Source organism: Rhyacophila brunnea, unplaced genomic scaffold (assembly GCF_057557595.1).
Source record: "Rhyacophila brunnea isolate RB1 unplaced genomic scaffold, BYU_Rbru_1.0 scaffold_3, whole genome shotgun sequence".
Taxonomy (NCBI): domain Eukaryota; kingdom Metazoa; phylum Arthropoda; class Insecta; order Trichoptera; family Rhyacophilidae; genus Rhyacophila; species Rhyacophila brunnea.
In genome coordinates this window covers 18615097-18633003 of record NW_028232965.1, presented here as the reverse complement: position 1 = coordinate 18633003, position 17907 = coordinate 18615097, and the positions used below count along the sequence as shown (strand labels likewise).

Below are 17907 nucleotides of genomic sequence, written 5' to 3'. Positions count from 1 at the left end.
AAATTAAAACACAGCCTCGTACAAAACAAATTTGAAGACCAAACTCTTGGGAAAAATCGACTGCTTTTCTAATATTCGCTGAAAATAATTAGTGCGAGCGAGGCGACGGATAAATCGATTTCGGCGCCAAATCGAGCATGGCAAAACCGCAGATATACCACAGAGAGAATGGAGGCAGTGGAGTTTTTAGTAAACGCTCATAGTCGCTGCCCAGTTCGTCGAACAAATTCCCTTTGCTGCGGGGGTATAGTCACGGTGCCGCAGATTCATCCGGCCAGTATTGCTTGAACGGTCGCGGGGCAACAATCTCCGGCCGGTCGCGTACGTCTTTTCGCGCCAAGATCGACGTCACTTTGACAGCGCGCACACGTCACTCTGACAGCCGGTTCTCGAGTGTTTATTTCGCGGAATATCGTGATTTTATTGACTCACCTCTGGGTTTGTTGTGCCATTAAGATTCAGTGTTACGCTCAGCCGTTTGAAAATAGAATATTCTTTGTAGTTAATCAAATGCAACTAGACGGAAAAGGGGCATTTCTTACCGCGTGTGTCTGTGTTTACAATATAAGACTATCTTGAAAATGTGTTTTATCAACATGAACTGTGAATAAATCTACGCAATATAAACACTGTTATTAAAACATATGGTAAACTAAAACATTACAATTAATTATATATTGTTGTAGGTACTTCCAATATCTACTGTTAATATCCAAATATCCATCATACCTTTACGCATATTTTAAATGAAAATAACAATCAATAATAATTAATGTTCATTATTAATTGCATAAAATAAACCACCAAATCTAATGCATTTCATTAAATAATATCACTGTATAACAATATTCATTTGCATAGTTTGATTATAAGTATAGCTTTGGTGTATTAGTAACATCACTCATTACTAATTTAATCAAACAAACTAAGTAGTTACATAACTAATTAAGTAAATACTACCTATTAATTTAGAAATTTAACTAAAACCGGTGAATTAAGTAACATTAAACAAACACTCATATAATATGCCGATAACTTTCGTGATAAAAATAATATTTTATCGCACACTTTTTATTCACCAACAATTAATATTAATGTCTACGCAGTAAAATCGTTGCGACTTCGTTTTAAATTATGCATCGATAATAATGTGAATGGCCCTACCAAAAAAATTGCAAATTTGTCCTCGCTTGCATATGAATCACGCGACGAGAATTTTAATCAGATGCGATCGAAATAGAAAGTTTATTGTGAGTCAAATCAATTATTTTTCATTCCATAAAATCTCGTATTTGAGTCATTTTGAATCTGAAACTTTGATCATCTTAATATTTCAATTGTTAATTTTTATTTTATATTTTGTAAAAAAAGGTAATAAGTAGGTACACGTTTTCGTTCCTAAGCTTAAAATCTGGGCCTACTCAGGATAGAAGTTATAGGTATTCAGTAGCGATTTTAGGTACGTAGATAACCATGGCGCTAACATGTTTAGAGACCTGTTTGCAAAAACCTTCCCTGTGAAATAAACCGCCTTTGAATATTAAAAATACAGCAATAGTTGATCGAGTTTTTGTATTGTTTTGATTGACTGTTTGTGCATTGATTGGTTTTCTATACTCATATTGTAAAAATGTGTAGGTATCATTTTGAGATTATAGTATTTTCTGACGACGCTCACTGATCGTTTTAAGGAGGACTGATTTTCCCAAACTATTACTGATCTTGTTCTGGATCAGATTAAAAAACAAACATGAAATTTTTGCCTAGATTTGAAATTGCACCCACGGCTTCAGACCAACACTGATATACAGTGTAATTATGAATATTTAGCATTTGTTTTAATCCAAATTGTATTGTTACAATTTTAAATCGCTTTCAACCGTAGAACTGCTTTATAGAACATAATATATATTGTCAGTAGCACCAACATAATACGGTTCTACAACCAACATTATTATTATCATAGCGCTGAATGAATTGTAATGGACGGACACGGGAATCGGTAGCGTAGATATATATCCACGTACAAAAGTGAGAGATTTGTAGTTCCGCAGATCGCCGCTACTATTATATCTACATGCATGATACAACGATAAGACAAAGTGGGACACGCAATAATTTTCTTGAGCATTTCCCTCGCTGAAATATTTGTTTGTTCTCAAAATAACCATATTACGCTATTGACGAATACGAGGTACATGTTCTTATTATAGGACAAAAAAACCTTTGATGCTGATCATTAGAAACAGGGACGAACTCGCGCTGCGGGCCAAAACAGTAGAAACCTATTACGCCGATGAGCCCAAATTCTAAATATTTTTGTACCAAATCGTGAACTACGCATTTTAGATACTAAAAAATATAGGTATCACAAAAATTTGAAACTGTTCAATTCCTTGTATGTTATGCGTATCACATAATTTTTTGTCCATCATTTCCGTTAAATATTCGAACTTCGATTTTTACGTGAAACCTTAAATTTGAAAAAAAAAAAATATTCAATATTGCCATGTACCTAATAGGTACCTATTGAGATTTTTAGATATTATAATGCGAAACTCCTGGGTACCGGACGCAAATATTTTTTCTCTTCAAAACACATTGAAAATTTACATAAGAGTGGGAATAAGTTACATTAAAATACCATTTGTTTTATATTGAGTATAATAATTAATGGCCATTTTAATTAAGTAGGTATATAACAAAAACAATAGCCTGATCAATATGATATTTTTATTATCTGCCTCATCGCTATTTTTTATTTAAATAATTCTCATTACTTTAGTAGAATACAAAAAAAATGCCATTTTTTATTCAGCCGCAATATTATTTTATATAGATTTTATCTTCCATGATGCAAATTAGTCAGTTTAAAATGTGTGTTCTTAACCAAGAATTGGTCTGCATTGGGTCAATTAACCGGAATATTTATGTATCTGTCTCGCCCCGGGTCAACAATCCGCCCCTGATCAGAAAAATAACCAGCTTTCAGCTGAAAAATATTTCATACTATAATAGCTAGGTACTTATGTTTATAACTATGTACTTATATACATATTACTTATAATACCTACATAATAATTTTACCACAAATATGAAGCAGTTTGAAAGTTTCATTATTAACACGGAAAATCTCGTCGACGTTCAAATTTGTTTAGTGAAATATTGAATTATTGAAAATAAGTTGATACTTTATTGAAATCAGATCTCCCAATTCAATCCAAACACATTAATATCTTGTATTGAGAATGGGTTTCATTGTATCGTAATAATTTTTGACATATCCACTGCACATAATATCAACGCCAACTTCAGTTACTGTATGCCGTGTAATTTCTTGCATATGTACTTAGAAATCATTGCATAGATAGATATTATCTCAATATTCACGATTAATGTAACAAAATGATATTATCTACAATAAGTAACGAAATATCCAATGATCGCAGTAATTATAAGTTAATTTGCAATCACTTAGTTATAAAACAGCATAATATAGTAAATACTGACGCTATTTGAAAGCGATAATGGTAGATTTTTAGTATTTTTTTTAAGCTTAAAAATTACTATAGTTGATTACGTACGGATGGACTAATCATTGTGTATGAATGTATTTAACTTGGGATTTATCATATTCATTGAAATACTCCGTGATTAGTTTAGTAACTACTTGTTAAGATAATCTGGGACAATTAATTTTCCCAGGTCTCTAAAGTAAGTCTCTCCATGTAATCTCTTTCTGAATTTAAGTAAGTGTAATTATGGGGAAAATCTAATCTTTTAACAGCTTTGAACGTTATTTCCAAACCTGAATAATCAATTCTCAATATTTTAAATACTAGATATTATAACAGCATACTGAACTCGCGTACCTTACTATGATATTAATCTTATATTAATATGAATATAAGGTAATAAAATTTTTTATTATAATTCAAAGAGAGGACCGTAGGCATTTTTATAATTTTGTACCTTTTACTTTACTTAACTTTTTGATATATCTGTTTCTTCTTTACACTGTTTCTTTGTTTCAAATGTGATGTTGTGAACGTCTTAAACTCATAATTTGTAATGCCCGCAATAATATGTAAAAAAAAATGAATTGAATTGAATAAGTAGATACTAACTCACTAAGTTGTACCGTAGGTACTGCATAAAAATATCATACTTAGATACCTATCATAATTTTATATTAATATATGTAGGAAATAGTTGCGTCCATCAAAAATAGATACTAACACAATATCGAATTTTAATTTTATACGGTTCAAAAACTACAAATGATGGGAAGAAAAAATATTAATACTTATATATAGGTGAAGTTTTATTATTAATTAAATTTTGGTCATTTGATCAAAACTTAATCGAATTTCGATCGAAATGCTTCTAATGATATGTTTAAAATATTAACGTAAGTCCAATGTACAGGACCTTTTTAAATTTTACTTACAGAGTTAATATAACAATTATTTCAATCTAACCTAGGCAAAGAGCTATTTTGTAAACATACAAGCCGAATATTCTATGATGAAGCTAGATTGGATTATGATTTCGGAACGGGCGCGTGTTCCATGTGTAGATAAATATTGTACGAGTATAATAGTATCTATATCCTTCATGACAAACGGGTTTTAGTAGAGCGGGCATAGTTACTGTCAATGGCATCAATTAAATCAATTATTGGTCAAGTATTCAGTAATCAAAACAAGCACTGCACTGTGTAGTTTAAGCATTGTATAACTAATTGCAGCCCGCAGTAAATTTAGAATGCATAGATAATAATCTAAATTTAACTTACTTATTTGAAGTGAGAAAGCTAATGGCCCCGAGGGTTTTCCTATTCTTTTCGACGAAGTATCATAGGAAGTTACAAACATTTTATGTAAATCGCTATATTATTGTAATACTAACTATTGTTAGCTATAACGTTTCTCAAACTTTTCTATATGGCCACAGCAAAAGACAATAAGAAATTTAAAACACTAAGATACAAGAAATATTACATAATTATCATATGATTGTTCATTATCTACATAATGTTCGTATATTTACCTATATAAAAACCCTCTTTGAAATCAGAACTTACAGGTAATTACAATTTAAAACACAATGGGAAATCAAGCAATGATTTATTCAACTTTAGATTTTTGCCAAATTTGCTTAATTTCGGTAGTTTTTTTTCTAAATTGGTACCCACATATTTTTTCGAATATCATTTTTTAAAGTCTAATTGTTAGTAGGTACCTTTTATACATGACGTTGTTTAGTAATAGAATTTTCATCCATTTTAGTACCGTTTTAAATTTTAAACTGTAAAAAAAAGTATGAGAAATACTTAATTACATATTGAAAAATAATATAAGCACACCGGTACATTTTCAGTACACAGTTTGTGAATCACAGAGTTATTAAGTAAGTATGTATAGACCGACTAAGTGGACTCTTCTTTTAGTTCCACGAATAGTAAAGTAATAAGTAAATGTATCAATTAAACTATGTTAACAATGGATATTGTACTAATTATCTATAATGTGTTACATTATTGCTCAAATTCATTATTGAGAGGATATAATTATTGGAGTATTTTAATAGCTTGGATATTATTAATTTGTATTAATATTAGTATTCAGTGACATGTCACACCAAAACCACATTTGATGAGGTTTTTAGCCATGACAATAACACCGTTTTGACAATAAGTCACTTAATATATAACACCATGTATGCACCTAATACTTATTATCTATTAGTAATGTGTCCTAAGAGTTATTTTTTTATCGAATAGACAAAAATTACGTCTTTTGATATAAATAAGAAGATGTTTTAGGTCTCTGCTGATAATTTAAATAAAATTCCCGGTGTTAAACGTTAAAATTTGAAATGGTGATATAGTATGTTATACATTTTCTTGAAGTTTTACGAAGATGTTTAATCAGCTGTTATTGGCTGAATTAATATGCGTAAAGGTTTCTTAATAATGTAACAATAGGTACTTTCTTTTAAAAAGACTCCTTTAGCGATATATCCTTAAATTTCTAAGTGGACTGAAATATTCTGTCTATACCTAATGATCCACTATAAAAATAATATCTGTTAAATTGAATCAATTATAGTGCCTTTACAAAAAAATAATTAACCAATTGTTACGTAGGTACGAGCAATTGCAGATTCTGAAGATATTTCTTATATCAAAAATAAAAGTGATCTCGATTTTGGTAAAACTCAATTGACAGAAAAACAATCGACGTGGTAGCCAGGGTACCAACGGCGTCCGTAAAGAAACCAGAATTACCATCTCGGGCTTATACCGCGAGGGTGCCGGAGCCGGTCCGGCCGAAGCCTTTGCTGTGGCCCCCCTCGCGGGCGGCGCCCCGATGCACCTGCCGGGCGGCGGCGGAGGGCGCGTGCACCACATATCGCCCCCGCCCGAACACCACATCAGGGACATGGACCACAGCGCCAGCGAGTCTCCACCGCCCGCTGCCGCAGAGCTCTGGTGGACGGAGAGCCTCGTCTGCGAAGCACAGCAGGAGCACCCTGGAGAATTAGGTAGGTACCCATGCAAATATGATAAAATATTCATATATTTAAAAGTTGTCTTTTATATCAAATGAGTACAAACAAATTCTATTCTCTCATCAACCAATTCTGGGGTACGGTTAAGTATTGAGACACTGTATTGAGCCGCCCTAACCTCTCACCATAAAAAAATGACAAGAACTGTACAAATAATCATCATTGAAACAATCGTATTTATTATTGACCCCATTGGTCACATTTTTTAGATGATTGGGATTATTTTTAATTCTTACATAATTCCTTAATTTAGATTATTTAGAACAATCGTGTATATTATAATAATAGAGAGTTATACATTATCTCCAAATCTTGGATACCACACCGTTCTTCTTCAATGTCGCTACAGCCTAAATATTATAGTCTCGGCCTCCGCGATACTCTACCTTCGGCTCCTCTCCTCGACGTGTCTACCACCAGAAGCTTTTTGGGGTTCTTCGTTACACTATCTCCCTTGCAGTCTCGGTCTTCCCATGCCCCCTTTCCGTTTTGGTATATATCGAGCATCTTCTTTGGTATTTGGAACCCGTGCATCAATTGCACTCTCATTTAATACTTCCCATCTCAGTTAATCATTCATTATGTGCATTTATAAAAACTATATTAATATTAGTATTATGTATGATACGAAGCATCATATCAATGGAGAGTCGAACACTACCTTTGTACAGATAGTAACTTGTAATTAATTAAGAAATACATATTTGAAGATACGGTCGTTCATTTTTGTCAAAGTATAATATTATTTAATACAACGAATAATCGACGTTTTCGGTTTTAAAACATTGACTAACCAGCTTAACCTAACCTCGTTTTATTTTAATCTTATTTATATATGTAGGTATTTATTTAGAAAAGAGTATTTACTTTTGTTTCCCACCACCACCCGTCATGTATGTACAGCCGTGGATATGCACGGCCGCCTTCCATGACGCTATAAACGGCTATTAGCCGATACGCCGTATTACAATATGATAACATGCAAATTAGGTATTCTTAGAAATTTAATATAAACAATAGCCATAAAATAGATGAAAAAAATACTCAATTACTAAGAAGAAATAAGAAAAGAAAGTAAGTTCTTAAATGAAAATAAGATATTAAAAATATATATAAATTTAACACATCCATAAACATTAAACAGTTTTTTAAAAAATCAACATTTATGGTGCAATCAAATAGGTTAATCGCATAATACACAGCATCATGAAACATCACATTCGTCCTGCGACTTGGTAACATGAAGACCGCAGATTTACGAGTGATATTGGTGGGAACATGAAAATTAATTCTTTCCGATGTAGTACTTGTATAAGTACCTCAAAATTTTCACTGTATATACCTAGTACCTTCTATGTTTTGATAACCGACGCATGGTATTACGACATTCACTGAGTTGCCTCAAAATAATTGTACCTACTGCATCTCGAGATTTTCCGTCGCTCTCCTAGAAAATAAATTACACGGTTCTCAGAAGGCAGTGCATATTTTGTATCTACTTAATTTATTTTGACATCACTTATTCAAATATTTTTACAACATTTACTTTAACATTATGCTCTGCATCTTTATAATACGTTTAATGTAAATAAAGACATCTTAGAAACAAATATCAAATTAAGTTCACCTATCGAAAAAAAATATATATTGCGATTTAAAAAAATAATTACCATTTACGCTCTGTAACAAACCTGATTCTCTACTATAGGTAAACTGTAGAAGTATATTGACAATTACTAAAGAATTAACAGACACTTAATTATCTTATAAATTTTATTTTTATGGGCAAGTAATATTGAATCCACATTTTTTATTTATTTCAAGACCAGTTTCACCTTTACTGCATTATATTTCTTAAATCGTAAAATTGTAGAAATAGCACTGATGAATTATTTAATTTATACTCGTTGTAACTAATTAAAATAATATTTTTTTCATGATTACGGTGAACAAAATTATTATGTTTAATACCATATTACAGTAACGAGGGATAGAGGTGGATTGTTAAAATTCGATGTAAACGTACATACTAACCTTTGTCAATCATACTTATTTGTTTTTATTAAACTGATACTACAATTTGCAGATAGTGCAGGTTAGTTTTTAAAATTCAATTATACCCTACCCAAACCAAACCATAATGGTTTAGGTATCCTATGGGCGATCAGACAAAAATAATGTACACTTTGTCAGTCATACTTATTTGATTTCAATGAATTTAGAATACATATTACAGATGGTATGGGTTAGTTTTTTTTAAATTCATTAAGCCCTGTCTGAACCAAACCATAATCGATAAAAAAATATTCTTCTGTCTCTAAAATATCTAAATTATATATGGTTTAATGGCAAAATTTTAGATATTTTATAGGTAAACGAATATTTTTTTGACTATTGTCTACTATGGCTTAGATTAGGCACTATCTACACACAGAAGTCTTAGTTCAATGAAAACAAATAAGGTTGACAAACAAAGTTTAGTGTGCACTATTTATGTTGGATCTTAACAGCCTACCTCCGCCCTTCGCCACTGCGGGATATTATCATATAATAGAGCTTTCCGAATTTCAACCATGATATTTTTTAGACAAAATACAAAATAAGTACTAATCACTAACCTGTATCCTTTTCACAATTAAAAAAAATCAGAATGTACTTATTGTACAATAGGATAGCGCAATAATTTTTGAGAATTGATAACGTTCCTTTTTGTAAAAATTTATATTTTTCAAAAAATTATCAAATAATTCTTTCGCTACGATTGGTTACTGCCTTCTGCTTCAACCTATCGGACTCTTTTAAAGACATTTTCCATCGCATCTATGTTAACTCATGAACGAATACTTTAATGAACAAAATTGCAAAATATGGGACATTGAAATCGAAAAGTCATCCGTGAATGTCGAATGCATTCATTTGGGTGAACGGCATAGTGCGGTCAGTAACGTAAACGCACAATATATTATTATTATTTTTGGTCATTCTTTTTATAAAATAAAAAGTTGGTACGGTTATCATGAATGGTGATCAACTGTCTAGTAAATTATCTAGAGATGTTTCAGCTGGACGGGGAGTCACTGCTCACATAGCCTGTTTAAGTTTTGTCCTTTTGAGGGCAATTTTAGATGATGAACCAAAATCAAGATTTTTTTATTTCAATATTGCTCGTCATGTTTATTTTCTTGGCAATTTTTCGCTGGACTTAAATACAGTGTGTCCGTAATTAACTCAATGGCTATTCAACAAGTAAAAGCTAACATTAAGGAAAGGATTAAAAAATGCTAAATTTACATGGAAAATGCTTTCAAAAATGCCTGACTGGTTGAAGTTGAGCGGCCACTTTCATAATACATAATAATGTTTTATTTTTATAACGAGTTAATTTAAAAAAGACTTTTAATTTTAACGTATTTTCATAATAATATGTAAACATTGAACTGTATATAATATATAAACTATTTCTTTATTCAACGAATAATTCACAAGATTTAAGAATGTAACATTCTAATTATTCACCACACCTACATAATTTTGGAAACACTTCCGAGAAAGTATATTATAACCAATAATTTGAATTTGAATTGAACAATTTGAAAAAAGAACCTGCATCTCTCGGGTTTCGCGCCCATGCACATAGACCAACATCATCACTACGCTAAAGGCGCCATACTTAATTGCGATAAACTATAACTAATGGGTCTTAATACTCTCTGAAGCGCTTTCCAAATTGATCTACTATTGGCCATCCAAATTGAGCTATAAGCCGATTTTTTTATATTGGTTATAATATATTTTCTCAGAAGTGTTATGTATATTACTTAATAAAAAAATACAAGATCGCTGTGGATTTTGAAACAAATTGATTAAATCATTATGCAAATATAAAACGTGCATAATATTATTATTTTTACTATAATAAATGATGCAGTAAACCGCACTGGGTATAACCCGAGTTTAAAGATGACCACCGTTTAGCAATTTGGCTGTCGTAAATTAATTAAAATAATTTCAAGTGCACGGTGCGGTTTCAATATGTGAATCATATAGGTATCAATACGGGATTATCTATTTATGATTTTATTATAATCCATTTAAACAAGTCCGATCGATTGGCAACATTTGATATAATCGAATAAAGATGATTGACAAAACTGCCAGTTACTACATATGTACACACAGGAATTATAAACATATCATGAATAAGTATTAGTATTATTATGATCAGTGTTCAAAGGCTTATAAATGAGAAACTGCCTTCATCGTCTTTAGATAAATAATTGTATTTACGTTTACGCAGAGTAGAATTTTAGGTAGCAAAAGCTTCTGCCGATTGATAAAAATATGTCAATGACTACTGAAGGAAATGCATTACTATAAATCGACGGCATAGTGCAAAGATATTGTATGTACAGTTTTTGTTGAAATTGAGTTTTAATACACAAAACGTTATTTGAGAAGATATTGTATCTTTAAACATAAACATAATAATAGTACCTACGTCCATTTCTCATGCATCTCAAATCTTAAAATTCGATTTTCTCAAAACATTCAAAACTTGAGCTACAATAATAAAACACCCGAGTTCGTGAGCAGACACAGCAGCTTTCGGTGATTGAGGTAATCACGAAGAGACGTTTTATGTGGCTGGGACATGTGTTCCGGATGCTGCCAAAGAGTGCGACACTTCGTACCCTTCCTCAAGGGTTCCGTCGTCGTGGTCGGCCCTCCCTCACCCTGCAGCGGTGCTATAAAAGTGATCTACGTGCTGCATGTCTGGAACGGCGGGAGGCGCAAGAATTTGCGGTGGATCGAGGGAAGTGGCGCGAAGTTGTACTTGCCCAATGCCCTAATGCTGGGTCGTGACAGGGAGAAAGAAGAAAGAAGAAGAAGAAACCATCGAAATATTGTTTATGGCAATTCAATTAAAAACGTATTGGTAATTTTAAAAAATCTCGTTCAGCAAGTTACATCAATAGATGAACTATGACAAATTAAAAACGTTTCATTGTTTTAATTGTCCACTTGGGTGGATGAGAAGTTAAATGAAATAATTCTGTGTATAAGTAATTATTCCTAACCATAGTCGTCATCTTTATGTAATAAAAAAAAATCTATATTTCCAAGTAACAAATTATAAAACAGTTAAATGTTTTAAAAGTTCTCTCCATTCTACATGTTAAAATAAAATCATTAATTAGTGTATAATAAATTATTAATATAATGGCCAAAATAAAGTTAAGTCAAATATAAAGTGACAAAGTTTGTTATGTTAACTATCATAGAATCTAATATACCTTCTATCAGTCAAATAGGGGTTTCCCGAGATTTATATATTAGAAGTATTTATTACAAGAGTTCTTCCAACCTAAAAAGTCGGAAATCAGTTTGTATATAATTGTAAAGCTTCTTTGTCTTAATATTACTTAATAATAACAGTGGATTCAACTTTAAATACATCATTTTATTTTATTTTTCATCTCACCTGATTTTTCAAATATAATTTTAAGACGTCTATTTTTGTGGCGAATCAATGAGTGGTTTTTTCCTAAATATTTTTTTATAAATAACTCTTAGTCATTCACATTCTAGATATAATAATAAAACCCAAATACACTTACTAATATATTTTCACACAAGTGATCTTATTACATGATTGCTAAATGTAAATTGCAAAAGCAATCAAATAGGTAGGTACATATCCCGTAAAGAGTGAATGAAGATTTTTTAGCACTTTGCTAAAATAATTTTTTGTCAATATTAGCACCGCTAAATATTACTCACACCGTTAAATATTTGGTTAGCAATGCGGTTGAATCAAAAAATCTTAACTGATCAAATAGAATGAAAATTCTACAGTATCTTAGAAAAACGTTTTACTGTTTGCTTGGTAGTCTGATTCAATAAAGTTTTTTTAATACTTATATAATATTCCGTTAAACACCCACTTTTACTGTTACTTTAGATATAGTTAAACTTAAAGTCTTTTTTGAGCACAACCGATCTTGCAATTTTGTTAAATAAAGTAGACGTAAGACATACCAAAAAACAGTGTTTATAGGAATGAATGATAACTTTTCATATAATCTTCTAATTCAATAAAAAAACATATTTAATAGTTAAAATTTAAATCGTGATTATATGAGGAGTTTTATACGTATGTATGATTGTTAATTGAGTGTCATTATATTGAGTATTAAATAAATCGTGTGAAATTTTCCTTTTTCTTTAATGCATCGCTTGATACCAAAAGTATGTAGAGATATATTATGTGCCTTGTATTAACCAAGCAAACCAATATTGCAATAAAAAATATTATAACATTTACTAAATCACGAACATCACGGTGAAAAAAGGTCAAAATATCAAATTCGTTAATAATATAATTTATTCTTAGGTCTTTAAAATAAAATATGATAGGTATAATAGTAATAATAGTTCGTATTACCTATGATAACAGTGATTAACAGGTGATAACGGTTTTCGCGGTTTACCAGGAAATATAAAAATCCAAAAAATATATATTATTTTTCAGTAATCAATCAAAGTTTAATCCAGGAAAAACAATGATAATTGATTTATTTCAACATTAATGGCGGTTTATGTAATAGGCAAAATCTTAAAAATGGAGCCACCAGACATGCAAGTGTTCCCGGATTGAAGGCCAGTGCCTTACGCACTGCACCACGAGAGCCGCCCTGGTTTCACTATTACATTGATATTATGTCGATGTTAACTTTGCCTATAAGGTAACAACTATTATTTGCGATGTAATTAGCTGTTGGTTTGATAGGGGGAGGGTATGGATCAATATCTAAGTTAACCATAATTTCGAAGAAAGAAGGTTATAAAACCTACACTAGTTATGTACGTAAGACATAAACCTGTTATTTAGTATTCTGTCGCAAATAATATGAATAATTTAATATTTAGTTGTTATCCTTATTTAAAACAAAAACATAAAAAAAAATGAAAATGATAGGCTTTGGTATTAAAATAAGAAATACCCAGATCTGTTTTGTCAATGAACATACGATCAAACAAAATGACTATTCGTATCACACAATAATTAGTTTTAAAATATCTGCATTTAAGATAATTATGCGCATACGCAAAGAAATGTATATAATTAAGAAATTGTCACATGTGTACGCATGCAATTAATACTATCAGTCAATTAAGTATCATAGTAAACGTAGTAAATGCATAGTGCCTACGCATGTATCATCTAATGATCAAACTTGTAGTAAAATATATTTATGAATGAATACTTGTTGAATGAACTCTTAGTTGTTTTATCTTAATGTTCATAATAATGTGACGTCATAAGACTATATAATTAATTGATGTCGCATTTTCCTACTAGCGTAGGTTGTTTCTATAACGTCGTGTTTGAATAGTGTACCTACCTACCTACCGCATCTTCATACGTCCAATGATGAGATGACATCTTTGTTTCAAATACATACTATTATTTATGTCACTAAATATCATTCCTTACATTAATTAAATCATTTAAATTATTGTCATGTTACACATTACTTATATACCTAAATAAATTTTCTTAATCAAGCTTTAATAACTTAACTAATTGATCAACAAATTAGTGTAGAACTTAATTTAAAAGTCTTATTTTCTTGGTGCCATCGTCTATCAAAAATAGGCAACTAAAACTGCAGTGAGTATCGTACCTGGGTCAGTCGTATCAGATTACCATTCCCCCTTGGGTATTGTGCTACTTACGGAGGTTGTATAGCTAAGAGAATCGCAGTCTGCATACACCTCTGCTTTCCTACCCTCTACTTTTCCCTGCCTTATGAGTTGGAATAAATCACATTGTTTATTGCGAAAAATGTGGCCGAAGTATGCAGCTCTTCTGCGTTTGATAGTAGCTATAAATTCACTTGGTTTATAAGGAATCTTCATTGATGACAGCCACGTCTCGAAAGACACCATAATTTGATTTCAGATTTCAACTCCATAACTATATTTTATGTCGTCATATTATTCATTCCATTCATAGTGCGGTATTTTAAAATTGTTTGAAAAGATAAGAAGGAAAAAAAGAAGATTCATTCCAATATAATATCATATATTTTTTTGCCAATATTTAAATGGGAAGTCATCATTATTCTCCTGACCTGGCACCATTAGATTACAATCTTTTTCGCAGTCTAAAAAAACATTTGACTGTGAAACGGTGGTTTACTTAGGAAGGTTTTTAATTTATTATTTGACCCAAAACTGAGAGAATCTTATCGCTAAGGAATTGAAAAATAAAGGGCAAGATAGGAAGAAACCTTAAATAATAAAAAAATCATATCTTAAATTAAACTTTAAAAAATATTTTTTTACTTATGATTATCATAAACCGCATTAATTATGGGTGTCCTAATAATTACCTTATGGTAAAATAATTGTAATTTTCTTCAAATTGCATTTTTTCCATAAAACTATTAATAAGTGCGTACCCACTATTTATAATCGTACAATATTATTCACCCAATATTTTTTAAGTCTTGTCAAATTTTACTAGGTTCATATCTGATTCCAATGAATATTCAATGATCTATAGATTTTGTTGAAGTTCCCATGACACATTCAATAATATCTTCCAATTCCTAGAACAGTGTTTTACCCATGCAAGCTAAAATAAACATTACAACACTGATCTCGAATCACTGTAAGTACTTACCTACTGAAAAATGTTTGTCTAAAAATAGCAGTCATCAAAGCAAACGTTTCATCTATAAAAAAAACTTACGTACTTATACCAATAAATATCAAATAATAATATGTTGAAGAGAACCTTCTTCCATAAAGATGGAGCTTAAAAACTATAAAAATAGGACCCCATGTCTACTAATTTTCATACAAACCACGAACAAGTAGAACAGTTGGTGGTTGAAAATTGGCATGTACCTATATCAAACTGGAACTTGCTGGAGCGATTTTGATAGAAAACTTATTTAACAGGACCTCATTGAGATAAAAACGCATTTTTTAAGAATACAAATTAATTTAAAATAAGTTTTTTATGCAATTACCCATCTTTATTTTCAATCACTTTAAGTCACAAATAATAGACCGTACTGAACGTACATACTTAAGTTAGGACAACGTTTTTTTTATTATTTATTAATAGTGATTGCAATATTGTCACCGCAGAAAATATTATTATTGTATAGTGTTACCATTTCAAATACTTATAATAAACAAAAAACACAATATTTAGTAGCTATGCATTCCACTTAGTTTAATAATCATTAGGACCGGTTTCATCCGCTTCAACTTGAAATGGTGTTAATTATTATACTATATATATATAATTAACTATGTGGAATGAGTAGATACTAAATGTTGTGTTTAATTTTAATTAATACAATATATTCAAATATTTTCTTTTCTCTAGTCCGAACAGGCAGTCCCTATTTCCTCTGCTCTGCACTTCCCACCCACTGGCGCTCGAACAAGACGCTTCCAGTGGCGTTCAAGGTGGTGGCGGTGGGGGACGTCGTGGACGGGACAGTGGTGACAGTTAGAGCTGGAAACGACGAGAACTACTGCGCTGAACTGAGGAATTGCACCGCCGTCATGAAGAACCAAGTCGCCAAATTCAATGACCTCAGATTCGTTGGAAGAAGTGGTAGAGGTAAGCTTAATAAATTGTGTACATATTGCCTAAATACTATAATAATACCTATGCACTTTAAAATTATTATCAATAAACCTACCCACGTAGTAAAACTCGATTACGTCGGAAACAATAGGTATTAATCCAAAAATACTGAGTGTTCACTCTGTTCTCTAGCTCTGTGCAAGAGTTTAAACTGATGCAAAATCGTTTACTTTGTAAATTTTCTCTAATACGACTAAGCTTCTCTTAGTCGTATTGGAAACTAAAATGTACTTGGAACATAAAAAAACCTGAGTACAGAAATATAACCGGATATATGAAAAATTATTAAGGCTGGTAAATCAGGAATACAAAAATCTACAGACCATATTTTTTAATGGTTCATAATAACTTGAATCAAAATCGAGTTTTCACTGGGAGAAAATTGATTTAAAAACAAAAGCTATCTATAATTTTTGTAACATAACTACGGGCAGGGACGCACCAAAGATGATTGCCGTCCGGGTGGCACCCCAAATCCCCCCCCCCAAATTAAAATATTTATAACAAAAATTATGTCATACTTTACTCATTACCTATTAAATTGCACCTAATCATTCTGAATAATGCAGAGCGATTTGGTACGATCAATTTGTTTCGATGGAGCACGAAAGCTTAATTTTATTTAAATAATCTTTATTAGGTATATTGAAGAAATATGCGCCCAGGTTTTTCGCACCCTTAACACCCAGCTTGAAGTGCCCCTGACTATGGGTCTGGTATGATGCGATTTTCATATTTTACAAATATAGTCGACATGTAATACTAAAATTGTCTAAAAAATAAGCCAACTCTACGGTTTATAATATATGTACATAATTACTGAATTTCAGTAAATTAAAATAAGTAGATACCTAGGTACTATTATAAAAAACATAAAAAATAGTTTATAATCATCAGGTATATATTTACTTAAGTACTTGCAAAAACTAAATTATAATTTTGCCTCATAAATCATTAACTTGATAATATATTTCTACTCTTTTCTATCATCATACATACACTATAGGTAGGTAGCATTATTGTAATGGTTTTAATGTGAGTTATTTTTTTTTCTATTTTTGGGACCGAAGTCGGGATGCTACGGTTTACCACTGACTGTTTATAAAAGAAATTACTTATCTCTACGGATTCGGTTTTCATTCATCATCAATGTGGAATTTTACTATTTCCCATTTCCTCAAACGTCTGCGCTGTGGTCGTTGAAGTTAGCCCAGGTAGCATAAAAAATAGTTTATAGTGAATAAAAGCGTAAAATGCATTTGTGTATTTTTAAACTGCACCACTATGAGTTATTTTAGGTAGGTAAAAGGGAATGGTATGGGGACAAACTAGACTTCTATCCATCAGTATGAATATCTACATATTGAACCATATTGTATGTATATAAATTGGTATAGTACATTGTTCTACCTAATTACTTGTTTAATTTTGAGCTTTCAGTGCATGAAAGGGCCCACATGCCCAACGTAGGTCAAAATGGAGGTTTTATGATATTTTCAAAGCATTAGCCTGAACATTCCTTAAACGTTGTAGATAATCTATTTATATAATTTTGAAGCCTTATTATCCGTTATATTTATTTTAAGCATTTGATGACTGCTTAAAGTATTTTTATTACATAAAATAGTATTCTTTTAAACCTCGATCTTGTCTTT

At 31.2% G+C, this 17907-nt stretch overlaps 1 protein-coding gene across 1 annotated transcript in view; it reads left to right on the top strand.

The window, feature by feature from the left end:
* Positions 1 to 276: 276 nt before the first annotated feature.
* Positions 277 to 17907, top strand: part of LOC147068013 (protein lozenge-like) — a 120544-nt gene continuing 102913 nt past the window's right edge. Inside the window, exons 1-3 of the mRNA XM_085952102.1 lie at positions 277 to 647; positions 6152 to 6549; positions 15986 to 16225. Of these exons, the coding sequence (XP_085808228.1) occupies positions 6375 to 6549; positions 15986 to 16225 (415 nt within the window). The 5' untranslated portion in view covers positions 277 to 647; positions 6152 to 6374. The remainder of the gene's footprint in view (positions 648 to 6151; positions 6550 to 15985; positions 16226 to 17907) is intronic.